This window comes from Podarcis gaigeae (genome assembly GCF_964106915.1).
Source record: "Podarcis gaigeae genome assembly, chromosome: 14".
Classification (NCBI taxonomy): Eukaryota; Metazoa; Chordata; class Lepidosauria; order Squamata; family Lacertidae; genus Podarcis; species Podarcis gaigeae.
In genome coordinates this window covers 19,536,063-19,563,835 of record NC_139690.1, presented here as the reverse complement: position 1 = coordinate 19,563,835, position 27,773 = coordinate 19,536,063, and the positions used below count along the sequence as shown (strand labels likewise).

The 27,773-nt window shown below is 43.5% G+C and overlaps 1 protein-coding gene across 3 annotated transcripts in view; it reads right to left on the bottom strand.

Annotated features, from left to right (window-relative positions):
• Positions 1-27,773, bottom strand: part of NTRK3 (neurotrophic receptor tyrosine kinase 3) — a 414,011-nt gene that overhangs the window by 102,394 nt on the left and 283,844 nt on the right. Inside the window, exon 13 of one of the 3 annotated variants that reach the window (XM_083712571.1) lies at positions 5,908-9,326. The exons of the other annotated variants lie outside the window; for them this stretch is intronic. Within the exon in view, the coding sequence (XP_083568697.1) occupies positions 9,205-9,326 (122 nt within the window). The 3' untranslated portion in view covers positions 5,908-9,204. Of the gene's footprint in view, positions 1-5,907; positions 9,327-27,773 lie in introns of those variants that run through there. 3 annotated transcript variants of the gene reach the window in all.

Below are 27,773 nucleotides of genomic sequence, written 5' to 3'. Positions count from 1 at the left end.
GCTCATGGCCATTCAAAGAAGCTGAATGTTGCAAAATTCAGGACCAATAAAGGAAAGTACTTCTTCATGCAGTGTGTGAACTACGGAACTCCCTCCCCCCAGAGGCAGTGATGACCATCAATTGGACAAATTCATCTAGGAGAAGGCTATCAGTGGTGCTGGCCATGGCGGCTATGCTTTGCTTCCATTGACAGAGGCAGTAATGCTTCTGAATTACCAGTTGCTGGGAGAGTCCTGTTGCACCCAGGTCCTGTTTCCCATGGGCATCTGGGTGGCCACTGTGAAAACAGGATGCTGGACTAGATGGGCCATTGGCCTGATTCAGCTGGGCTCTTAATGTGCTCTTAACTGTGTGCCGGGATCACACGCAGGAGCAGGGCTATGCATCCAACCCACCCCGATGTTGTGTGTCCCTGTCACTAGGCCTTCTGCTCTCTTCCCAAGGTTCTGTATGAAGATCAGAAAAGTGAACACTAAGGAAGTAGCTGCTCATACATATGGGTTCCATGGGAACAGGACATCAGCATTATCAGGTATCCTGTTTTTTGTGCTCCATCGGGGCACAGGCAGAAGTAGTATTCTCTACTACTGCTGCTAAACATGAACACCCTACAAACAAGTAAATGTATGAATAGGGTTATTATGTATTCCCACTACCTCACTACCCTCCCCCTGCCATAAACAAACAGACTCTTTCCATTAGTAATGCTCTCAAGCTAACCCCTAGTAGATAAATTTCCCCTTCAGAGAATCTCTGGTCATTACTCTTGCAACTTGTTAAACTTTTATGCTGATTGATTGAGACCTTGGAGGGTTGGCAAATAACAAGGGAAGGAGGGCATCTCTACTGATTACACAAGCCAGAGCTGGGAATGTGCAAACTAGTAAACAAACAAACAACTCATAAAAAGGGGTGCTGCCCTCCGTCCATCAATTTGTCTTTCACACACTTTTCCTCCACTCCTTTGAGCCTCTGCTTAGCACTTTACCACCATATGAACTACTTTTTATCCCTTTCTAATACCTGAGTTTAACCTGAAGCACCTGCAGACGGCATCAAAAGTTCAGATCGAAATGAGAGGAAGATGCTATGTTGACATTGCCAGAGCTCTGGGGGCTTATGATTCTCTAAGGGTGTACAAGCCTTCTTGGGAACTTTGATCTTTCCGGATTCCTGGATTCAAAAGGGCAAAGATGGAAGTCCCAGTGGACACTGGGGCCAAGGGAGGGTGGAGAAGGCAGGTACATCCTTTTGGATTTCCCCAGAGCAGGTTGGAGGGTGTGTCTTTGGAGAATTTGTGAAAAACAACTTCAATATAAACTATCCATATACACTGGAAAACAAACAATATATAAATTGAAGAGTATTTGTTGGGGATATTCTCTTTCTTGTTGATGTCTTATAATAATTATAGCAATATATTGTGCGCAAGCAGGGGAGGTGGGGGGGCGTAATCATTTTTCACCTGCTTCCCACAAAACATGCATCACATTTCTTTGCAACGTCGACACCATTCTACAGAAGGGTGTTAAGCTGTTAGCAGGGTGCAGGGAGGAGAAGGAGGAGTTTGGGGAAAGAGGGGATGCGCCCCTGTTGCCAAGGCATCAGAATAAACAGTTCCCCTTGCCCTGATCCTGCCATGCAAGTCGGTTTATAGTGCGTACAGGGATGTTCATTTTGATGCCAGACATCCACACTTCATTACTGTCAGTGGGATGCATGTTCAGGAACACTTCAGATGTGCCTACCCATACACATTCTTCCCGAACTAGTCATGCATAATTATCTCCCATTAGAACTAGATTGGCTTGAGAGACTTGCACCAAAACACACTGACAGTTCCCATCACCTTTGTAGCCTGCAGAAACAGCAAGACAGAAAGCATCAGCTCAATGATCTGGACAACAAAGAGGTGTTTCCCCCTCCGAGATGGTTTAATTTGCTGTCAATGACATTGTCCCATGGGACAAACACAATTGGCCATGTGGCTCCATGGCATCATCAGGTTCACTATGTGTTCCCTGATTGGTTGAAATCACAGAGTAAAGTAGGAAGAAGTCCTAAACATGCACTGAAGAAGCAGTAGCGTATTAGGGTGGTGAATGAGCCTTGCAAATGGGGAAAGGCCATTAAGGTAACAGAGTTGCTTTTGCTGCCTGTGTGTCTCCTTCTCCCACCCTCCTCACTGCTACACCATCACCCACTTTTGACATCCCACCTGATTCTTCCAATCCTATGTTGACGTAAAATCGTAAATCAATGTGTGCTACACAGGCCTAGTGTAGGAAGGGTAGGGCAATAACCAGCACTTACCCTGCTACAACCTCAGCTGGGAAGAGGTGGGAGAGGTTGGCAGAGAACAAAACAAGGATCAAAGATAATGCAATACATATTGACTGTTCACTTCTGCAGTGTTTTCTTTGGAGAAAAGCATTTTTCAGCATTTTTATTTTTGCAGTGGATGATAAGTCATATGCTAGCTTGTTCAGAGGGTCAATAAGTTAAGCAGACCAGACAGAGTGGCAACATTCCAGCTTTTCATTGGTGACTCACTGGAGTGTGGAGAGGCCAAAGCATGCAGGAAATCCTGCATTCAGTCTGCAGTTTAAAGGATCTGGTAGCCCAGGGGTGGAGGAATATCCAACCTGCAGGCCAGTCTTGTTCAACCAGGGAGTTCAATTTGACCTGAGTGACATCAGCTGATAGGCAGTTAAGGGACCTGCATTTGATGCCTGCAAAATGCAGGCTTCTTTCTCCCCTCCTCATCACCGAAGCTGGCTGTCAGGCACTTGGGAAACTTGCATGATGGCTTTTGAGAAATGGGTGAGACAACCCTCTTCTCAATCATGTGATGTCATAGGGATGTCTTGTGAAGGATAATCAGGTTGTCCCACTCACCTGCCAAAGATGCCTCACGGGGTGAGGCCAGATGCAGATTTGACTTCCTGGAGCCAAAAAGACTCCACACCCCTTGGCTGTGAACCTGAAGACTCACTGTCAGTCAGAGTAGGCAATACTGAGATACAGTAGATGGACAGCCTGGTATAAGACTGCTTCATATGTTGAAGCATAGCAGAAGGCACAGGCACAAGCTGTCTCTACACATGTAAAAGTGTTTGTGTGAAGGAGTGTACACTTGTTTACTTGCACAGCTCAACGGTTGTCTACACAGACTACATCTGCTGAGCACTTCATGTGAATAACTGCATGTGTGTAGAGCTCAATTAGTGTGGACACAGGTCCAGTGATTGCACACTTGATGAAAGTAATGTGTGAACACCTCTAGAGTGTAGTAGAGTGTAGCATACCCAAGCCTCTGAAAAGAGAGACAGACATAAGTTTCCAAGTAGGAGCAGTCTATTTGAGCAGTGGGAACATGGAATTTCAGCAGCAGCAATCTTTAAGGTCCTGTCCTTAACCATTCCCAACTTACCCCAATGCCAAATTTCCTTATGGATGTGGTGGTGGGGCTTCCCTTGGAGCTTTCCCTGGACACAGAAATTCATAGTTACTCTACTGTTCACTGCATCTACTCACCATTCACAGAAGATACCCTAATTAGATGTGAATAGAAGGGAGAAAAGGGTGAAGAAAACCTGCCCCAGGTGCCAGCAGGATGTATAATGTCTGAAAGCCAGCTTTGGATATCAAAAAGACCATCAAAAGTAATGTCTTTTTTTTTACTTATTAGGTAGGGACTAGTGTGAGACCATCAAAACTTCCTATATTTCTCCCGCTCCCATGATAGCTGTGGTGAAACTGCTGGTGCAACATCTTCTGATGTTCAAACAATTCCCCATCTTGGATTTTCCCTGAAGTTCTCAAGGACCCTCAGAGACAGTGGTAGATTGGCAGCAGTAAAAAGTAGTTTTTGTATCTGATGGCTCACGTAGCCACTGAAAAAGTTATTTCCAGCTTGGTATGACACAAAGACAAGAGGGGCCTTTCATATCATCCCTGAGGAATCTCAATATCCTTCTCCACTCTAGAGAGACAAAAGGGGGTAGTCTCTGGGTGACATGAATTTAACTTAATCTATGAGCAACTTTACATCTACACATCACAGTTGAAGGCTACTGTCCTCCATTCTGACAGAGCCTTCTAGGGACATTTTAAAACTCTAGCAAGGCCACAAGGAAAAATGAAATAATCAACAGAAACATCTCAGACCCCTTAAGTAACAAGAATATGCACAGCTGAAAACAGCTTGAGAGTTCTGGCTAGATAAGGCCAAGCAACTAAAGAACAAAACTTCAAATTCCCCCACCACTTTAAAAGGACATGTCCTCATTTGCCCTTAAAAGTTGCTTCCTGCAACCATCTTTCACCTCTACAGATAGCTTCTTCAGCCAACTGCTGACCTGTGATTATGCGACTGGCTTGAGTTGGCTCCAAATAGTTGTCCAAAGCAACACATGAAGTTAATGTGATTGTTCCCCTACAGTCAAAATTGTTAGAGGGGTTTTGAAGGAAGCCAAACAATGATTTTGGTACAAGCAATGGATCTTTCTCAAGGAAGGCCTCACACATCCAGTGATCATTACCAGATTTCACTTAAGAAGAAATTCACAGCTACTATGTGGGGTTAGGGCTTCTCCTTTGTCCAGTTCATCTGTTGTTCTGCTGCCTCAGAATAAAATACATAACTTTTTTTTTAAAATAAGTTGGAACTATCAATATTCTGCACATCCATTAATTTCTCCTTATGGTAAGAAAGGTACCAGTTGTCCAGATAAATGCAACTGATATTGATTTTTTAATTTATTATAAAAATAATGCATCTCTAGTCCATGTAATCTCCCTACTGTTGGCATCCCTAAGCCACTCTGGAAAAAAAAAGAGGAAGAAGAAGGGTTCAAAGATGGCTTACATGCATATGTTCATTGCTGGCTGATGGAAGAGTTGCAATGACCTCCACATGTGAAAACTCATCAGCAATTATTTACATGAAACTTTGGTATTGCTACTCATCATCAGCCTGCTTACTAGAATGCCTGAATCAAGTTCTCACCATTATGTGAAAGGAACCATCTTACGGAAAAGAATCCATCTCAGAGATGCACTTACTGTAGCTGTGCGGGACCATAAATCATCACAATCTTGGTACAATTGACCCCCATAACATTTTCACCACATTATCACAATGCTACAATGTGAACCTACCATAACTTGGGAAAAGGTTATGAAATTTTACTTCTAAATGTGATTGGCTGGTTGATGTCCCTAGAACAGGAGAATTGGCTCAATGGTTAGTGACCATTCCTCCTCAGTGAGATGGCATAGATTAGCTGTCCCCAACCTTGAGTCATCAGGTGCTGTTGGACTACAACTTTAATCATCCCTAGCTAGCATGGTCAATGGTTACTGGTAGTTGTAGTACAACAATAGCTGAGGGTCCAAGGTTGGGCAAATGAAAATTTCCATTCATTCATCATTCTTGAAGACATTATAAGAGCCAAGAAGAACTCCAGAGGGGCCCCTTTGCCTGGCCAGCTAAGAAACAATTGCACTGATTTGAATCTTTGTAAATTACCTTAATGAATTAGCTTGTTTTATCTGCATAAATTAGCTTTATTACTTTACCAGCACAATCTCAGCCCACTGGTGATTAATTACAGCTCTATTTCACTCTGCTTGACAACAGTATCTCCTCACAATGCAGTGCCTTTCAGTGGACTCAGTTCACACATTCAACTGCTAGCCAGCAAGTGTCAAGTTATTAAGTGGTGCATACATGTCTGTGTGGACCAGCTTAAAGGTCAAATAGCATCCGCCACATGACGAATAATTTCATTTCTCCCTACAGCACATGCCATTTGGCTTCTGTAGCAATGATGAGAAAAGACACGTCATTGGGAATTTTATTGATTTGTTTTGCTTTCAAAAGGAAAGACTCCGTGCAGCAGTTTAATTAGAAAATAAAGTGTTTATTAAGAAACTAGACATCAAAGACCCCTAGAGTCTCTGTGAAAGGGGATGTTCCCATTTTCATAGCACAAGATGACAGACATGGTATAAGAGAAGAGAAATGATCAGGGGTGGAGGAGTCTCGTTGGTGGGAAATGAGGTAATGATTTACAATAATTAAAATCAGGAACAACTTTTCCCTTAAAACCTGCGACGTAAAGCCACCAATTGCAAGTGCCCAAGGCCTGGATCTCCTACCCACCCTGCCCCACTTTTCAGCATTAAGGAACTACCAGAGACTTTTCCACTGCTCAAGTCAGTCCTTCCAAAACTACGCAGTGAGAACTGTGTCAAAAGAAATAAACCCGACCGTTCAAGACTAGTGTGAGTTCAGCAGATCCACCCATGGAGTAGGACATCTGTTGACTCTCTACATCACACCTTGGGAGAAGGCAAGGTCAGAGCAATCAAGCTTCTGCTGGGGGTGTTCAAATTTGGCCAAGTTTCTGCTATGGGTGTGATTGGAAAAAATCAACTGCTGCTGATGCAGACACAAAGCAGCCATAACTTCCTGTTGGCTCTCTGTGAGAGTCACTGTTCTCAGCCTACCACTCCAAACAGCGACCCACACAAAGTAGGAGTGGTTTCCTCTGCAGGTGTTTAGCTGCTCTCTTTCCACACTTTCAACAAAAATATTTCTTATCTGGTAAAAGACGAAAGTGTGCTTCCAGTTTCAATTCAGTGTACAATAGATCTCAGAAGCATGAGAAACAACGATCAGCCACACTTCCATTTGATCTCTAGTTACAGGTTTGAGAGGTTCTTTCTTTTCTTTTCTTTTGTTCTGCCACTTTCCCTGGGAAAACTCAGCTGAGACAAACATCAATTCACAGAAAACCAAACCGATGTTTGCTCTGGTGGGTTTTCCGAGGGAAAGTGGTAGGACAGAAGAAGAACCTCTCAGACTCGTGACTAGGAATCATGGGACAAATGGGAGTGTGGACATGCCTTAAGTTGAGCACAGTGAGGAAAAATGTAATGGTGTTCCTGAAAATTTGTAATACCAACACCAGGACACGTTGAGTTAGCCTCAGATCTGGGTTGAGAAACAACAACAAGCAAGACAAATGGTCCTGTGAATGTAACCCAAACTGGAGATTAGGCCCACATTGTTTCCCAGCATTCTCTGCTTTGACAAAGAGCCTCTCAGAATTAACCACATTTTGGTTGCTTTGTTTCTTATTTAATTCCAACCAAATCCACTCCTCCAGTCTTGAAAAGGAGGCAAACGCCTGGCCTGTGTCTACACTGTCATTTCATTAAAACTGCTAGCTTTATATTTGGGCTCCAGTTCACTCGGCTATCTGCGCAAACTGGCAAAAGACGGAATAAAATGATGCATGGCTTTCGAGAAGTATCCTGAGGAGAAATTTGAAGAGAACATCCCAGCAGATGCATGAAAGGGCAACACTAGTGGAATGTCCTCAGCTCTGGTACCTCAAGCTTCAAAATTCTCTCTCTCCCCCCTCTGCCTATGAAGTTACCAACCAGAATGAGCAATTTTGGAAACTACAAAATATGGAGAGAGCATTTGAGAAAATTGATGTCTCCATTACTCATGGGCTGATAAGAGACCTCATGTCCCTCTACCACCTGCTAGAATCCTGCAAATTGTTTAACAGAAGGCCTGCCTGTGTTTAACAGATTTGCATAAGTAAATTTTCTTCAAAGCATGTTCAACCTGGAATCTGAAGGGGTGGGAAGAGAACTCTATCTGCTATTGGTCATTTCATAGAACACATACTTACCAGATAGAGGTTTTTTTTTTGTTTAATTAAAAATAAACTCCTGAGGGTGGTATTCAAGAATTGGTTACCCTTCCACTCCCACCATTATGATAAGTTTTGGGGATGCAGTTAAAATGATAAGAAGAAAGGAATGTGTCTACATATAGATATTAATATTGATCCAAGTCCAGAATCAATATTTGTGTTTATGTCAGAGAATAAGCAATGGAATTTTGACTCAGATCCCCCTTTGCTTAGTTTGTATGCCTTGAGCCAACCATTTGGTGTGCACGACAGAATTATAATACATCTCTAACTCGGTGGAAAAGAAATGGGAGGTTATGGTGGTGGAAGGAGGTGTTCAGGAAGGCAAAAGAGACGGTCGGTTTGCAGATTGGGTATGGAAATACACTTGCGTGGCCTTCCACGCTTCTCTTTCTCTGCCCTATTGACGTATCACTGACTGGGATCACCACTCCTCATCCATCCAGGTGTGAAGTCCAGGAGAGCACCGCCTTGCCCTACACCTCCCGCCCCCCAGGTAAAGCCATTATACAAGCAGCAGGGAAGAGGCTGGTGTACAAAAAAATGGAACACTGAGATAGCTGAAGAGAGGCTCTAACACACAAAACGCACGCGCACACACAAACAGAAAGATCCTCCTAGGACATTTGTATTTTTTTTTAAAAAAAAAAACCCAAACCCAAAGCCACTGGTATCTTTTCCTCCAGGTAGGGTAGCAGAACTTCTCCATTGTCACAAAAAAACCCATCGTTTCTGTGTAACAGCTTGGGGCTAGTTGGACGGAGGGGTGGGGTGGGGACAGAAGTGGGATGGAGGGGGGCTGGCTTTGTTCTTACCAAGGGTCTTCACTCTGTTAAAGCATCTTCTGTACTCCCCATCTTCTCTTCCACGGGGGCATCTCCCATGACCTGGCCACCACCATGAGTGACTGATCTAGCAGGCGGCTTTAACAGAATGTTGTGATGTCACAAGGATTCCAGGTGGGAAGGGCCACAGCTAAAGTTGCTGGACTTCAATTGGTCGGTTTCGTTCTTTTTTTTTATAAAAAAAAAATAAGCAAAGTGCAACTGCTAGGATGACGCCTTCAAGGTTCTTTACTTTAAAAAAAGAAACTTTTTGTTTTTGTTTTGTTGCTCTGCTTTGCTCTTGTTGTGCCTTGCAGGAAACACCGTGACCAACAGAGGGAAAGAACACAGTGACCAACAGAGGAGAAGAATAACCCTGTGATCTGGTGACAGAAAAATAATAATATACTGTATATAACCCCTTGGTCTTTTTCAGCATGGTGCAGACTGAGGTCCAGTCCCACAAGGCGGCGGCTTTGATCCATATACAGACCACAGTCTCCCACTGTGTCCCACAACGATCAAAGGGCACAGTCAACAAACTTGACATCAGAACAATGAAACCTTTCAGGGAGGTTTTTGATTTGATATGTTTTTGTTTTTGTCTTTGTTTTTGCTTTGCACCGTTGTTTGTGGTTTTTTAAAAGCCATGACGTCCTTTGCTGAAATAAACACTGACATCCTCAACATAAATGCCATGATGGTTAAGAGGATTAGAATGTCCAGGAAGGGTTATTGGATTCAACATAATTTCTCTGAAACCTAAAGCAGGGAAAGGGGGAATGGGAGACAAAGGGGGGAGGAAAGAAAACACAGAGAAGAGAGGGGGGAAAGGGGGAAAAAAATAAAGCAATCCCACAAAATAAAGATCCAAACTAGAAAAGAACAGAGAGATAGTGACATACATGTAATTGTTTTCAAAAGAACTAAAAGGAATAAAAGTAGCCACCTGGCTGCAGTTGGGGTACATCCACGTTGTCTCGTAAACTGCTACCTTCCCCCTCCTATCAGATTAAAATTAAAAGCTGCATTGAGCATGGCACATTCTGAATTAGAGAAGGCAGATAAGAGGCTTGCCTTCTTTACATTCCATTTCTCTGGGTTGCATCCAACAAAATTTTACTCAAGGCAGACCCATTATAATGGACCAAAGTTAACCATTCCTATTAATTTCAACCAGTCTACTCTGAGCAAAACATAATTGGATACAACCCTCCTGCCACACTTTCACTTTAAACCTGCCTTTCTTCCAACATGGAACTCAAGATGGTGTGTATAGGATTCCCTGGGTGTTTTCCAGCTGAGCAAGGACTCATCCTAGACCTGCTTAATTTCAGCAAAGTGGTGGTGCCATATTTATTTACACATATGCACCATCCTGTTCCCAGGGGTTGGGGTAAGGGATAGCTTTCAACTGGGCTCAGAAACCAGCCTTGGGTAAGCAGCACCACGACACTTATTCAGTGGGACATCTCTGTTTAACACCACCTTCCTTAGTTAATTTATTTCTTATTAAATGACCTGAATGCCCCTGAGCTTTCATTGCTTCCCTTTGCTCCACGGTGGCCTACAAGAGCAACCATCTATGTGATCACATTTGGTCAGTGGGGGTACAGAATCGTGTTCTCAGAGGGCAACCTGACAACTCGCTCAGAGAGACCCCAAATCCTTGAGGATGGGCCCATGCAGTGATCTAATTCACCCCTTCTGTAGACATGATGTGGACTGCTTGCAGGTTCCCAACATGCCTGCAGTCATAAAATTTAACACGGCAATATGTGGTGACTTTTTGAGTAATCTTTTCCACACTTTGAGTGGGAACAATTGCTATGTAAATAAGCAATATGTATTGCACTATTGGTAATAATCTGGAAATGTCCCCACCAGGCTTACAAAGGAGCTACTTTATGTGACCAAGCCTAGCCTTGTAAATAAGTCTACAGATGTGCCTGTCATTTGTTTCACCTGTATGCTATGAAACTTTCATTTTCTCAGATCATAACCTCTAATTTCATCTACTTACAAAATAGAGTGCACACTTAAACAGTCTACAGGTGTCTCTGGTTTATGTCAACTGGAGTTGCTGGGATGGAGATGTTGCTGGACTCAACTCCCATCAGCCCCAAGCAGCACAGCCAATATTCAGAGATGATGGAAAAGGCAGCCAAGCAACATTGGAAAGGTCATGTCCTAGAGGTCACCTACGCACTATAGGTAGGTGACTGGCAAATTACTCTCTTTGTTGGTGAACTTGCTCTTAATTTTGCTAGAGTGTTATGGGTTTCTGAATTCTGAATGTTTCAGTAATTGGAGAGCAATATAAAATGACTGTAAAAGTTAGCTAACTTTTACAGCACCTATAATGGACATCTAAATTGAAAATGCAGCTCCAGGTTAAAACAAACAACATTTTATGTTTCATGGCTTGCTGCTATATCCCTAGAACAGCAGCTGTCTCACTTGGTCCACTACCCTCTTCCGTACTATAAATTCCTTTCTCAAATGACATAAAGCTCATGTACCTGTCTGAACCTATTTGAAATGTTGGAAGTAATCCCAGAATGGGTAGGGTGGTCCCATCTTTCCCTGCACCAAAGTCTGCTTGGGATAAGGCAGGTGAGGGGAACCATTAGCCCTCCAGATGTTGCTGAACTACAACTCCCATTAAGCATGGGATGGGATGATGGGAGCAACATCTGGAAGGCCCAAGGTCCCATACCCAGTTAGATGGGGAGCAGGTAGAAAAAAATTCTGATGCTTATGGCAGACACTGCTGACTTCTGAAAGAACAGGTAAGCTTGATTGGGAAAGGGTTGTAGAGCATTCTTGTAATGCAGAAGTTCCCAGGATCAGTTCCAGGCATCTCCAGTTAGGGCTTGGAGAGACCCCTGTTTGAAACCCTGGAGAGCCATTGCCAGTCAGAGCAGACAGTACTGAGTTTGAAGGACCTGTGGGTCAGACTCAGTGTGAAGCAGCTTCCTATGATCCTATTGATCCATATTTGGTGGCAAGTAATTTGGCCTTTGCATTGGGGTGCTTGTACCTCTTAGGAGGATGAATTGAGGGCTGAGATGATCCTGCTTCACCTTCACTGTTGGGAGAGATCTGCCCAAACATTAGTCAATCATTTTTTAACGGGCTAACAATACCCTGCCAACATCATAATCTGCAGAATTTTTCCTGACTATTATTTGAGCATTTTCACACATGAGACTTCGGTGGCCTTTTACAATTCCTGCACCTGTAACACAAATGTAAAAATTATATTGCCTAAAGAGTTCTGGCAGAGGACATTTTTCTCCCCCTCTTGTAACAGCAGAGCTCTGGGGTTGCTTGTCAATTGGCAATAGGTTCAGAGCAGACAAAAGGAGGAGCTTGTTCACACAAAGCATATATAACAATATGGCCTACGGTAATGACCAATGGGTTAGAAGGCTTCAAAAAGAATTAGAGAAATTCTCTAGAGGGTTGACCAATGGCTATTTCTCATGACAGCCAAATCAAACTTCTATATCCAAAGGCAGTGTACCTCTGAATCTCAAGTGTTGGGACATACTTAAGAAAGACACCTCCCTCGAAAGGTGGATATGGGGCTTAGTAAAAAAAATAAAATCTTATTGGTTCTCACGTGAAGGGGAATTACACTTTGTAATCAGGGTAACAATCTCCCTGCACCTTTAATCAATTACAGAAAAACAGATTATGTCGCTGCACAGTATGCAATAAGGATAATGTGTAATTTGACCCTTAGTCCAATGCAGCAAGGATCTTTTATTTTCATTCAGCATATGTTAGAAGCCCCTGGAAATTGTCCTTTGATTGCTTTGCAACAAAACGTGGTCTCTACATTTCATAAATTGATAATAATGTGTTCACATCCTAAACTTTCCCCTACCCCCTATATTAAAGATCATTTGCAAATGTGCACAATGAAAGCAGGAGGCTGAAAGGTAATTCTAGTACCATGTGTGAAAATGCTCTTACGCTTCCCCTTACAGATTCCTCACAAATCTTCTTACCCAGTTTTGCTTCGTATGGATCAGAAACCAAGATGGCTCTTGCTTGGCTCAAATCATTTTTCATCATATGTGAGATCAGCAATGTTACCAATAAGCTGGAGTTTGGTATAAGTGAATGTTCCCCCACTGCCTACTTAGCTGGCACTCAGAAATCTAAATGTTTCCAGGAGTCACAGCTAGAGAAGCTGGTAAGGGAATCTTTTCCCAGATCTCCTGTGTTTTTAAAGAGGTGTACATGAAACTGTAGGGTTGCTAACTCAGATTAGGGCCAAAGAAGGGTAGGGATTCAAATTGAGGATGATTTGGTTCAGGAAACCTTAGTGAATACTGCATTTCTGTTCGGAATTGATATATCTTCCCACATGGCCACATATAACCTTAAAAAAAGCATAACCCAAAAGGGGATGGGCCTCCCAACAATACAACTAGTTTGGGTCTTGATTTTGCTAAACTTCGTTGAAAACAAAGCTGTCCATGTATTGTTGTGTTGTTTAAAATTAACAAGGATTTTTTTTTTCCAAAAGGGGGAAATGGAAGGAAAAGTCCACACCATACCTGAAGGCCCAAAGCTATCCAAACCATAATGAAAATTATGAAAATGTCCAAGCATGTTGGGCAAGGAGAGGGTTTCTTCCTTTCCCTCTTTGCCAGTTGCTGGAGACGACATTCTCGGCAATCATGAAACAGAGGAGAAGCATGAATATGGAAGGCTTTGACGACTGCTGATGGAGACAAAGGACTGAGGTTGGGTTGAGGTTGGTCTACACATCATGAAGTAAATCTTAAACAACAGGAAAGCAGTGGCTGGAAGGGGGAGGCTGGAAGGACAGGTGAAATGATGCTGCTTGTCACAGAGAGATCACTATGCCCCTTGGCCCTAGCTGCTAACCTTCTCAACAGTCCTAACACCTCTTCCCCCTGCCTTCTCTGCCCCTGCTCCCACTTTTCCTTTCTGGATTTCCATCTCTCCATTCTTAAATGCAAAGAAAGAGACACTTCATCTCACTTTATAGAGCAGGGGTGGGGAACTGTTTTGACCCCCAGGGCCATATTCTCTTCTGAACCACTTTCTGGGGCTCACATACCAATGGTACCCTAGTTTAAAAACAACAACAAACCAAAATAGTAGGCTAGTTTCTACACACACACACCCCTCTATCCTTCATCTAGACAAGCAAGTGGCATTATGTGAGTTCCAAGACACATTACAACCAGGTAAAATCACTTGAGGAGGGTGTTAAGCAGTGTGAATCACTGCCACCAACTCAACATCCAGGGCATTGGGAGATGGGTGCCCCTAAACATGGCATCTCCCATGTTTTGTGACTGCTGTCAGTTATGGCACCGCTTCATTGCCAGAGAGGTTAGGTTTACCTCAAAGACTTCAGGAAAGAGAAAAGTAGGAATAGCTGCTACCTCTAGTTGCAGTTGTCATCAAGGTCACAAACACACACCCCACACCATTCCTGGAGCACAGCATTACAGATCCACAGGACATTAATTTGCCAAGGGTCTCTCAAATCTGCTGTTCATCTGGGTGGTAGAATTTTAGTGTGGTTAATTAGACTGTGAGAATATAAGAAGACCCTGCTGGATCAGAGCAATTGTCCATCTAGTCCAGCATCGTATTCTCACAGTGAGCAACCAGATGCCAATGGGAAGCCTGAAAGCAGGACCTGAGAACAGCAGCTCTCTCCCCATTTATGCTCACCAGCCACTGGCATTCAGAAGCATACAGCCTCCGACAGTGGAGGTAGAGCTTAGCCACCATACTGCTTCAGATTGTAGGTGGTGGGCAGCCATTTTGGTATGCTCTCCAATGTAATAACTTCCTGTAACTAGACAACAGTGGGAGAGAGAAAAGCACACAAGAGTTCTAGTCCATCTGGTTTCCTGCTGTGCTACTACTTTTCCGCCTGTTTTTAAAAACCCAGCACACATAGACACTTAATGGCTGATAAAGTGGTGCTACCCATTCTACTGTCACAGGATTCTTATAACAATATAATTCCACTGGCTACTGAAATGTATCCACAGTAAATGTGTGCCTGACTGTTATTCCAAAACCCAAGTCTGAAGTGCCATGGAAGGTCTGCTTAGAGCTGTTGGACCAAAAACTGCTTATTTCACACATGCAGTTATCATTTGATGCTGCAGTCAGCCATAGAGACGCAGTCATGTGTGAATGAGCCCCAGAGACTCTGTGTCCACATTAGCTCATTTGCAGCACAAATAGGTAGTTTTTCCTCAATCTGGAATTGTTCGTGCTTATCCTCAATATGCTGCTTTCAATATAGATTGATTCTAGATCCTGCGATCCAAAAGGGTAGGCATGGTTACTCGAGACACGTTTCAAAACCCTCCCTTTGTTTAGGTCATCCACACCTTTTCCCAAGCCCCAGGTGAATGAACAAGTAAGTGGTGACTGTGATCTTGATATGAGTCCACCCACAACATCATTGGACAGGTATGGACTCCATTCCACCCCATTGCCAGGACACCCACATCTGCTTTAAAATGGACACACTGCAGGATAATGCAGAATCAACCTGCATTGAGCTTCTTATTTTCAGAATGAAGAAGCACTTTTCAGAGGCAAAAAAATATGTGATTTCTCTAGACTGTGCATGGGCTACACAGTGAAAAGCATGATGGGAAAACAAATAAACAAACAAGTACTCAGTCTCCATTGATTCTAAAGTAAAATGCAGTGTGTACGCAGCTTCTGTTTGACAAATGTGAATTTACCACTGACTTTCATTGCTTAAGGACCTTGGTTATGGGGTGGCCATGAATGAATAGGAATGACAAGCAAATAAAAAAAGAAGTCAATCCAATTCCGCCCCCACCCCTCTGAGATTTCCATATTACGATCATGGGATCTTTACTGTTGGAATCATTAAACTTTCCACAGGAGCCCTTTCCTCCACCTATCAGAACCCTGCTGTTTCCCTGTTAAATACGAGACATTCCTCTATTAGCTGGGATCACACGTCTGTTTTTTCTGGCACACTTTAATGGAATGGAATGATTCCAAAGTGCTAACTGCTGTGGTCTGATAGATTGGAAAGGACATAGATCCTAAATATCTCCATCACTCCCCCAACCACTGCCCTGTGTAAAGACCCAGAACAAAAGTGAGGGAGGGGAAGCATTTACTAGAGCAAGAGGGGAGGTGGGGAGATGAGGAATCATTTCCAGGAGGGAGGCTTAATCAAGACCCATAATAAGCTGAACTGCAGCAGTGCCAAGTTGGTAGCTTCTTGTCGGTCACTGCGACCCTGACATGTTCTTCTGCGGGAGCAAAAGGAGTATATCTTCCCACAGTGTGCCGAGACCTCCCATCACAGGGCCAAGAAACTCTGCCAAGGATGTCAGGCCAATCCATCATGCTTTTCACTAGACCCAAGCCAGGGGTGTGCAGGAGGTCACGGAAGGGGAGAACTCCTTTACCCACACATATGGGCCACCCAGCATAAATGTCCAGGGAGAATACGAGAGAATTTCATGTCTAGCCAAGACATTTACAAAAGCCAGGATGGACTGGATATCAAATAATACAGAGGAAGGCAGCCAAAGAACAGCTATGTTCAGACATTATGGGAATTTTTACAAGGGGAGGGCATTAACATTCACTTTTCATCAAGCCTCTGGGGTCCACATGTCAGTGGTGGGTGTGGGTACTCCACACTCTCACAAACTCCACAGTCTCATAGTCTCCTTCCAGTTGATCCATGAAGATTAGTTTGGGAATGGAGAGTTGGGGTGTGTGTGATTTAGTTCACCCCAATTTGCATTTTCCAAAACAGTATGTTTACCAAAACATAGACGTCCTTCAAAATGTGCACTTATCTGAATTCTGCAATGCCAATAATGTGTACAAAAATGCATATGCTAGGGCAAAGTGTGCATGAAATGCATATATTTGTGGAAATAACATGGAGTGTACAGCTTTTGGCAAATGCTGAAGGTGCGCCTTTTACCCTGGCCTTTGACACCTGAGACGTGTGATTGTAATCTGGTTTATTCTGAATTTTTAAATTATAAATTGCTGTACTCTTGGGACCTGCTAGTGAAGGACAGCTGATTCATTTATTCATTCATTCAATTAATAATATAATTGGCAAACAATGCAGTCTCATATAAATATACCTGAAGATAAATTTCTGTCATTGCCTAGTCAACAGACCCACTATTTCAGGAACAGCCAATGGGGAGCTCTTGAGATGCTTTGTACTATAGCTCCCACCACCCCTAACTACTGGCCATTCTTGAAGAGGCTGATGGGAACTGTTGTTCATAAAAGCACAAGAAGAGCCTGCTAAATCAGGCCAATGGCCCATCTGGTCCAACATCCTGTTGTCACAGTGGCCAATCAGATGCCTGTTGGAAAACAGCAAGTGAGGCCCAAACACAAGAGCATTCTCCCCTCCTGAGGATTCCAACAACCGGTACATTCAGAAGAAGCACATTGCCTCGGACTGTGGAGGCGGAGCATCACCATCATGGCTGCAGCTTTCTCCTCCATGAATTTATCTACTCCTCCTTTAAAGCCATCCAAGTTGGCGGCCATCAAGACCTCCTGTGTGAGCAAGTTCCACAATTTAACAATGCTCCCACTACTTCTAGAGAGCATCACAGTGGCTGTAGCAGTTCCAGGCCTCAGCAACAAATGCAAGAAAACTTTCTCTCTCTGTCTCCCAAATTAGATCAAGTTCTCAACCAAATTCCCAGACCGTTGTCTTTTGCAAGAAAGTCAGGAGATGGATGGATGGACCAACAAAGTCGGCACCATCTGAGTGAGTTATGTGAAGCATTCAGGACAGCAGGATGCTAACAAACCAGCTGCTAAATGCTGGACTGTCATCAAGCAGCAGTTCTTCTCCTTGAAACAAATAAATGCCCAAGCCACAGCGCTGCATGCTTGTTAATCAGCAGTTCCATTATCACTGGGCAGATAGCCCTCTAATGGACACCCACAGGGTTGTAGCCTGTGCAACATGCATTGCCATTCCTTTGATTGATTAACCCTCAAGATAATCAAGTAAATGAGGGAGGATGCAATGTTTCTCCAGGAAATGTTCAGCAGTGAATACATTGATCTTTGCACTTAGCTGGTTTCCATATGAGGATGTGGGGTGGGGGCTAACCTTGTTCTGAAACAATTTCAAGATGCCTGAACCTTCCTCTTGATTCAGGGCCTGTATTCAGGCAGGGAACGTGAATGGAAAATGAGCTGTTCTACCATGGGGCAGGAAGTTGCCAACCTTGTTCTCCATCAGATGTTTTGGACCGCCAGCTGTGCTGACTGGGGCTGATGGAAGTCGTGGTCCAAAACATCTGATGGAGAACAGGGTTGATAAAGGTTGGTATAAAGCACCTCCCCAAGCAGTCTGTGTTCCATCTGAAGAGTTCTTGGTGCTTTGTGGTACAGAGCACATGTTCCACACAGAGAAGGCCCCAAGTTCAAGCCTGGCATCTTCAGCCAAAAAAAATATGTCAGGAAGTGAAGCTTGGAAAGCGATTTTGTCTGGAATTTTGGAGCACCAGTCAGAAGAGACAGTTTGGGGCCAGAAAGATCCACGGTCAGACTCAAGATAAGGCAGCTTTATACTTTCCCTGCAGGGCAGCACATAGCCTCCACCCGATCTGCCCCATGGCCCCGATCCAGGAGGGAGGCAATTAGGCCAATCCACACTGAACCAACCTCCCCTGGAACCAGTCCTGAATTAGTGGGGCTAAAGTTTAATTAGTTATTTTTTAAAATAGGAAAACCAATGAAACATATGGTCGTGAGAGAGCATGGGAAGACGATGCTGTGTCGCCTTCCCCACTTCCCATCTGAGAGCAGAGGGATGAATTCTGTGGGGTGCTCCTTTGCAAGTGGCTCCTCTACTGGGAAGCCACTGGTGAGGAGCATCCTGTACTCTACAGGATTAAACAGCTGCTGCAAGGATGTTTCAGTATTGCAGGGTGCTGATTCGTAAGTGGCTCTCCTCTTGGGAAATCCGCTTGCGAAGCAACACCCTGCACCGCATAGGATCAGTGCCTCCATGCAACAGCTGTTGCATGTGAGTTGTTGCTTCAATGATGGTGCAAGTTAGGCTGCTACCTTCTCCTAGAAAGATGCAGCTGGAGGCTAGGTATACTTTTTGTTGGGTTATCCTATCTGATACCTGCCTCTTCCTCCTGCCTCTCCTTGCTGCCTGATGTCCTGGCCCATGCAACCCTTCTGTAGCAATCTGCAGTCGCCTCAACACTACAGGAGGACTTTTTGATAATCCAGTATCAAAAACCCAATTTATTTTCAAGAGACACCTGCCCTGATTAAAATAATACAGTGGGATCTATGATTCTTACTAGTCTTCAGTTTACCATTTGCACCAAGACTGTCTTGTTTCCAGGTGTTCCACATAACTTCAGCAGGAGGGGGAACAACTTGCTACAAATAGCAAAAGACAAGTCCTGTAGACCTTACATAACTGCTGGGCTTCAACCTTTCCCAACATCTCCCCCCTCTCCCCTATATTCCCCAACACTTGCTTGCTTTTTAAAATGAAGTTTGTATTGATTGACAAGAAAATCAGACAGCAGTACATGGAACGTGACCCTCAATAATTGAATTAGGCCATTATGGCCCCATTGTGGACATACGGTGTGTTTGCACTTTGCGGAGAAGGAAAGAGAATTATTTCTTTTAATGCAGCAATTACACAAACAGAGAGAGAGAGAGAGAGAGAGGAGGAGGAGGAGGAGGAGGAGGAGGAGGAGGAGGAGGAGAAGAAGAAGAAGAAGAAGAAGAAGAAGAAGAAGAAGAAGAAGAAGAAGAAGAAGAAAGAAGAATTCAAAGGAAACAAATGCTCTGGATGCTGAGATTCAACAGAGGTCTAAAGTAGGAAACTGCTCAGCTCAGAAGTGCTGACCCTGTGCCTTCCCAGAATGCCCAAGGCTGAGCAGGATATACCAGTGATCTATCTTAGTGTACGGCACTGGGGCCTTTTCACACAACAAAATCTATTTCCCCCCAAACATTGGACTTTTGCAGTAAATAATGGGGACATGCACTGGAAAGTGCACTGGGATACATCTTGCTTGGTGCAGCAGCATCTAAACTCCCTGCATATATTTCAGAATGAAAGCTCATTAAATACCTGACATCATCTAATATCTCTGTAAAAAAAATCAGGATGAATGCTCCATAAACAGGGTCTCTGGAAATGCCTTTACACTGTGAATGAGCAACAGGAGAAGCATAATGCCAGCCTCCATCCCAGAGGGAGAAAGGCACAAGGGATGGGGGTAAGAAGCAAGAGGAAAACCTGGACTTCATGACCTGACCTGCAAAATACACCTCTCTCTCTCTCTCTCTCCTCTATATCTATCTATCTATCTATCTATCTATCTATCTATCTATCTATCTATCATCTATCTATCTATCTATCATCTATCTATCTATCTATCTATCATCTATCTATCATCTATCTATCTATATCTATATCTATCTATCTATCATCTATCTATCATCTATCTATCTATCTATCTATCTATCTATCTATATCTATCATCTATCTATCTATCTATATCTATCTATCTATCTATCTATCTATCTCTATCATCTATCTATCATCTATCTATCTATCTATCTATATCTATCTATCTATCCATCTATCATCTATCTATCTATCTATCATCTATCTATATCTATCATCTATCTATCTATCTATCTATCTATCTATCTATCTATCTATCTATCTATCATCTATCTATCTATCTATATCTATCTATCTATCCATCTATCATCTATCTATCTATCTATCATCTATCTATATCTATCATCTATCTATCTATCTATCATCTATCTATCTATCTATCTATATCTATCTATCTATCTATCTATCTATCTATCTATCTATCTATCTATCTATCATCTATCTATATCTATCTATCTATCTATCATCTATCATCTATCATCAGCTATCTATGTATCTATCTATGTATCTATCAATCTATCTATCTATCATACCCTGTGTGAGATCAAAGCCCAGAAGTTGTTTTTTTTTAGGGCCTTGTTTGCATGGCACCCAAAAACACACATTTTGGGGTGCCATACGATTATGCCCCCCAAAGCACTTTTCAGGGCATGATCTTGGCACAAAATCATGCAAGATTATGGTGTCCAAAATGCAGGGAATGTGACAGCATTTTACTGCAAATTTCCCCTAACATGGTCATGTTTAATGCAATTTTGCCCAACCTACATATTTTTACAAGGCATTTTCCCCAATATAATGTATGTTTCTGTATGTTCCCCATTTCTGTATGTTATTTTCACCCATACATGCATTTCTAGACACATTTTAACCAATGTCTACATTTTTTGTGCACATTATTTTGTTGGACAGCTGCCTTGCATAATTTGGAGAAGTGAAAATTTGGAAGGATGACCGTATTTTGGTTTACATGCTCTTTCACAAAATGTGACTTAGCGTGATTTGCCTTTAAAAGTAAATAGAATCAAAATCCACCCCCATCCCTATGTATAGGATACAGGTGGGCAGGCAGTTGTACCCGTCCTTTAGTGTACTCTGCCCTCAGAAAAAAAGAGAGAAAGAGAGAGAGAAGGAATGTTCCACCCACCATATGCTTTGGCTCCACCCACTTCTGCTTTAGCCCAACCCACTGCCACCAGTATGTGGCCGCTGACAACTTCCCTGCATGAGAATGCAGCCTTAAACACTGAAAAAGTTCCTGACAGCCGCTCCCAAGAGACCACATTTAAGTCTCTCTCTTACACACCCCATCCTGACTAAGTTGCTGGAGATCAATAGTAACTTAACAAGGACTTTACAATGCTGTGGTCCAGGAATATCTGTATCCAAGCAGCCTCTTCCTTGATGTGTCATTTTCTTGGCACCAGCCTCCCAGGCAGGATTTAGAGCTTTTCTGAGTGGGCGGGAATCGTCTCCTCCCCAATTCCCATCCCAAAGGAGTCCGAGGAGGAAGAAGCAAAAAGTACACAAGGCAGGAACATGGCAGAGAGCAAGGGGGATTTATTTATTTTTGAAAGAATAACACAGGAGATTTACAACTCAAGTCAGGGTTAGTTGCAGAGTCTGGGAATTAAAAAAAAAAATGGTGAAAAAAGAAGAGGAGGACCTCATACCAACAAAAAGTTCCAAGACAGTTCCATTAATTCCAAGACACTTTGGTGCATTGCAGCTGGAATGGAAGCAGTCAGAATGTATTTTACAGGAGAGGGGCATCTCAGGGAGCCAGTGTGGTATAGTGCTTAGAGTACTGGAATAAGACTTGGGAGACCAGGGTTCAAACTCTCACTCAGCCACAAAGCTTTCTGGTGACCAGTCACTGTCTCTTAGCTTAACCTATCCCACAAAATTGTTGCGAGGATAAAATGGAAAGGAGTGTGTGCCCCCTCACAGTACAATCCTATACATGTCTTACTCAGAAGTAGGTCCCAGAGAGTTCAAGGGAAATTATTTGCAGGGAAATGTGTACAGCTGGGGTAGGGAACCTGGGGAGCTCCAGATATTGCCTACTGACTTAGGCTGATGAGAGTTGTGAATCCAACAGGGCCACAAATACACTTTCACCCAGTCTATAGGCCTGGTTCTTTCTCTACAGAACAAGAGAAGACTCTAAACCAAGGGTCAGCAACCTAAGGCCCATGGGCCGGAAGCGTCCCACAGAGGTCATTTGACCAGCCCATGAGACATCCCCGAACCTAGTCGCCCACTCGCATGCTGCACCAAACTGGCGCAGCACAGGGACCTGCTTCTGTGGCACTGTAAATCCCGTCTGCTTCTGCGCTAAAAAATGCATCTGCACAGATGCCAAAAATCATAGGCGCAGGCACGATCCAGCCCACAGCGGGATCTCTGCAGGACCGATCTGGCTCAGGCAAGATAAACCTTGCTGGCCCCTGCTCTAAACTATTCACAGTGTTGCCTTCATAGTTTTGGCTCAAAATACATCCTCCTTTGCCAATAATTTGGACCCATTTAATATTTGTTTCATTTATGCTCCCCTCTCCGATATCATCACACAGCTAAAACTGATTGGCTACGGTGTATCACGACTTGATCCCTGATAGGGTAGGATCTCATGCATGACAAATCCTGGAAAGAGAAAGTAAAGGCAACCAGAACATGCTGAAATGGCATTGAAGAAGTTGCAGTTAGGGAACTCAGTGGCATCAAATAATTCCATAAGAGAATATAAAACAAATCAAAGTGTTCTTTAAGAGACAAAAGGAAATCTACTGTACCAAAATATCCAGCCTTGATCCACCCCCCCCCCCAAAAAGAAAAAATCAAAGGTGGATAATATCCAGGGCATCTCTACTTGAGATGCACAATTCATATGACATGAATCTACTCAGAAATATGTATCACCTGTTTCAACAGAATTAACAGGCTTGGAAGGAAGGAAACATCCTGAATTGTTAGCTCTAATTAATGCATCACTCACGACTCGGCATGCACATTAAATGGGCTAAATGAACTGCTTGCAATCACATACCATTTTAGAAGACCCAGGGAGGGCAGAGGCAAAAATTAGCAAAATGCAAGTGATATCTCCTTCCTCACTGAAATTTCCCAGAGCAAACAGTGATTGAATGGCACATTAGTGCCCCCGCTCCCACGATGTATCTGTATCCCCCACTGCATCAAGTCCTTCCATCCCCGGATTCTGTAATTGCCCTCAGCAGAGGAAGAGATAGGGAAGATCATTAATAGTCTTTGACACTGGAGATCCAATGTATAAGAAAAGCTTTGCAATTGCTTAGATACAGGCTTCTGTATTATTCATAAGGCCCATATCTATTAAGCATATTATTTATGCTACCACCGAGAGATGTAATAAATAAGGCAATGCCCTCCCCTCCCCTCCAAGCATCCATTTTGGCTGTCCACTGAATTGCGAGTCCCATGGAGTCACCACAGTTTACCCACCCACGGAAACAGCAACAGAAAGAAGGGAGACAGCAGGAAAAATGTAGATTTCTTTATAGTTCTTCTGCACAATCTATCATAGAGCAATTCAGAAAGGCTTCCATTCACAATGGTGGATGGGTGGAGGAATGGAAACTAACTGTTGACTTGTATCCAGCTAAGTTCTACTCAGAGTAGAAATGTTGAAATTAATGGACCCTGTTTGGTCATATAGGTTAACTTCAGTGGGGTGTGCTCCAAGTAGGGCTAGCATTGGATACATCCCGGTACAGTATGTGTTGCACATTATCTCCCCCACTAAAGAGTGCATATTATGCATGTCAATAGCGTCATGTGCTGTTAGGGTGGCCATATTGCCTGTGTTAAAAAAGACAGTCCTCTACTTGAAGGACTCTCCAGTCTGTCTGTCTTACAGATAAAGAACCATCAGAAGGGAGATCAGGGGCCTTGAAAGTGGATGTCAGCCATTCCCACCTGGACAGCAAATTGAGGAAGATCACGGGTCACTACATCTCAGTGCAGTGAGATGTTTTGCATTTCCGTTTCAGCGGCTATTTCTACGTCTGCATCTACAGATATACATAAGCATGTGCAAATGTTATGCAATTCTCCTTTTGGGTGATGCATCCCTTCTCTTTTTGGGTGATGCTTTTTCCTTCTTTCTGGGTAATGCGCCAGAGTGGTTATCTGGTTATCTCTCGCTTCGAATACTGCCAATGAACTCTATGTGGGGCTGCCTTTGAAGGTGACCTGGAAACTACAACTAATCCAGAATGTGACAGCTAGATTGGTGACTGGGAGTGGCCGTCGAGACCACATAACACCGGTCTCGAAAGACCTACATTGGCTCCCAGTACGTTTCTGAGCACAATTCAAAGTGTTGGTGCTGACCTTTCAAGCCCTAAACAGCCTCAGTCCAGTACGCTGAAGGAGCGTCTCCACCTCCATCGTTCTACCCGGACACTGAGGTCTAGAGCCAAGGGCCTTCTGGCAGTTCCCTCACTGCGAGAAACCAAGTTACAGGGAACCAGGAAGAGCCTTCTCGGTAGTGGCACCCGCCCCATGGAATGCCCTCCCATCAGATGTCAAAGAGAACAACAACTACCAGACTTTTAGAAGACATCTGAAGGCAGCCCTGTTAGGGAAGCTTTTAATGTTTGATGGATTACTGTATTTTAATATTTAGTTGGAAGACGAACCAGGGTGGCTGGGGAAGCCCAGCCAGATGGGCAGGGTATAAATAATAAATTATTGTTGTTATTATTATTATTACTATGTGCTGTCTCCATGTGATAGGAGTCCAGAGGAAGGCAGGGCAATGGGCACTGTTGCATTCCATCCCACCATCTCACTCCATAAAGCCACTATCATGCATGAGAGAAATCGTGAATGATAAGGCATGTTGCCTCTGATATAGGAACCTACAGACATTATGGCCAGACATTATGGCATGGCTGGTTGAGCTACAACTAATGCACATGCATGCACGCACACACACCACCTGGTTCTTCTTGCTAGGTCCTGTGTTTTGAGATGCTTAGACCCCTCCAAGATTCTGGTGTTTTTTGGTTGGCGTGTTCTGCAACATGCCATTGATACAATAATAGTGCATTATGGGTGGAATTATACTGGGACATCCACATACCTTTCCTTTTTATTATTCATTCTGCAACCCTTTCCCAAGGTTACCACATTATTATTGTCTACAAGGACACTTTTATACTATGGCACAACAAAAGAGGGACAACCTATGGGACAATACTATGGGATATTTGTGGCATGAAAAGTTACAGAATTTCAGCAGGAAGCTGCAGGACCAGATCAAATTGTTAATGAAACAATATCTGGGACTTTCTAATTTAGAGAAAAGGGAAGTAATAGGTGACATTATAGAAGCTTATAAAATCATTCATGATATGGAGAAAACAGATAGAGAAAAGGGTTTTCTCCCCCTCTCGTACCACTAGAACTCATGGACGTTACAAATTGAATATTGGAAGTTTCAGAATAGTAGAAAGTACTTTGTCAAGTAGTGCATATTTAAACTATAGAACTCTCCCACAGGAGACAGTGATGGCCATAAACTTGGATGGCTTTAACCAAGTATTAGACAAATTAATGGAGGATAGGGCTACTGATGGCTATGCCCTGCCTCCATGCCTCCATGGGCAGAGGTAGTAATGCTTCTATATAATAATAATAATAATAATAATAATAATAATAATAATAATAATAAAATGTATTAATTATTCCCCGCCCATCTGGCTGGATTTCCCTAGCCACTCTGGGTGGCTCCCAACCAAATATTAAAACACAATACAGCATTATCACTTGCTAGAAACCACAGGAGGAAGAGTGTTCTTGTGCTGAGATCCTGCTTGTGAATTTCCCACGGGCATCTGGTTGGCCACTGTGAGCAAAGGATGCTGGACTAGGTGGGCCATTGGCTTGATCCAAGAGCCTCCTCTTATGTTCTTATCTGTATCCCAAATCTTTTGCACACAGAATCATGTACAGTGGTACCTCAGGTTAAGAACTTAATTTGTTCTGGAGGTCCGTTCTTAACCTGAAATTGTTCATAGAATTATAGAATCATAGAGTTGGAAGAGACCACAAGGGCCATCGAGTCCAACCCCCTGCCAAGCAGGAAACACCACCAGAGCACTCCTGACATATGGTTGTCAAGCCTCTGCTTAAAGACCTCCAAAGAAGGAGACTCCACCACACTCCTTGGCAGCAAATTCCACTGTCGAACAGCTCTTACTGTCAGGAAGTTCTTCCTAATGTTTAGGTGGAATCTTCTTTCTTGTAGTTTAGATCCATTGCTCCGTGTCCACTTCTCTGGAGCAGCAGAAAACAACCTTTCTCCCTCCTCTATGTGACATCCTTTTATATATTTGAACATGGTTATCATATCACCCCTTAAGCTCCTCTTCTCCAGGCTAAACATGCCCAGCTCCCTTAGCCGTTCCTCATAAGGCATCGTTTCCAGGCCTTTGACCATTTTGGTTGCCCTCCTCTGGACACGTTCCAGTTTGTCAGTGTCCTTTTTGAACTGTGGTGCCCAGAACTGGACACAGTACTCCAGGTGAGGTCTGACCAGAGCAGAATACAGTGGCACTATTACTTCCCTTGAAGTAATAGTGTTCTTAACCTGAGGTACTGCTTTAGCCAATGGGGCCTCCCGCTGCTGCTGTGACGTCGGAGCACGATTTCTGTTCTCAACCTGAAGCAAAGGTCTTAACCTGAGGTACTATTTCTGGGTTAGCAGAGGCTGTAACCTGAAGCGTCTGTAACCTGAAGCGTCTGTAACCCAAGGTACCACTGTATAAACTTCCCAATACCATCCTGAGCACAATTCATCATAGAACAATTTAGTGGCCCAAACAGGGAAGAGTGGAAAGGCATTATTTCCTGCATCAGCCAGCCCAAATTGCACCAGCTTCTGGCCATAAGGAGCCCAGACACCAGTGGGGGAAATCTATTCCTCCCGCTTTTCTCCCTGCTCAGGTGGTGCTTGTCTGCTCTGCAGGGATGCTCCATCCAGCCCTTGATACTCCACCATAAATTGCATGGCAGTGATGTAAGATGACGGATACTTTTAATACAAGGGGCCTGTCATTTATTTATTAAGCAGCAATGGGCTCTGGAGGCTAGGACTGATGCATTATAAATCAACCACATTCCCGGCTATTAAAAATTCATCCAATTCATAATGTAGTACGCTAGTAATTTCTTTATTAGTCTTGAGCTCCCAGCTTCCCCACCCGGCTACTTTCCACCTCCACACTTGTCTACCTTTCACTCCATTGCTTTGTTTTGCTGGTATGTAAAGATCAGTCCAATCTCATGAAAGTGAAAAGGAAAGGGGATGACCCGGGGTGGAAGGGAAACACCTATCTTGATAAAGTCACCTTTGATTGAGTCATCTGGGGATGAGAACTTGCTTAACCCAGGTTTAAGCAGAGTTTGGATGGTCATCTGTCATACATGATCTAGTTGAGATTCCTGTGTTGCAGGGGGGTTGGTCTAGATGACCCATGGGGTCCCTTGCAACTCTACAATCCTATCATTTTCGATCTCCAGGTACAGCTGGGGATGCCTCCAGTCTGAAATGCTGGAGATCTGCTGCCAGTCATTGTTAACAAGGTTCAGTGACTCAGGATATGGCAGTTTCCTGTGTTCCTAATCAAGAACTGTAGCACAGTGGTAGAGCA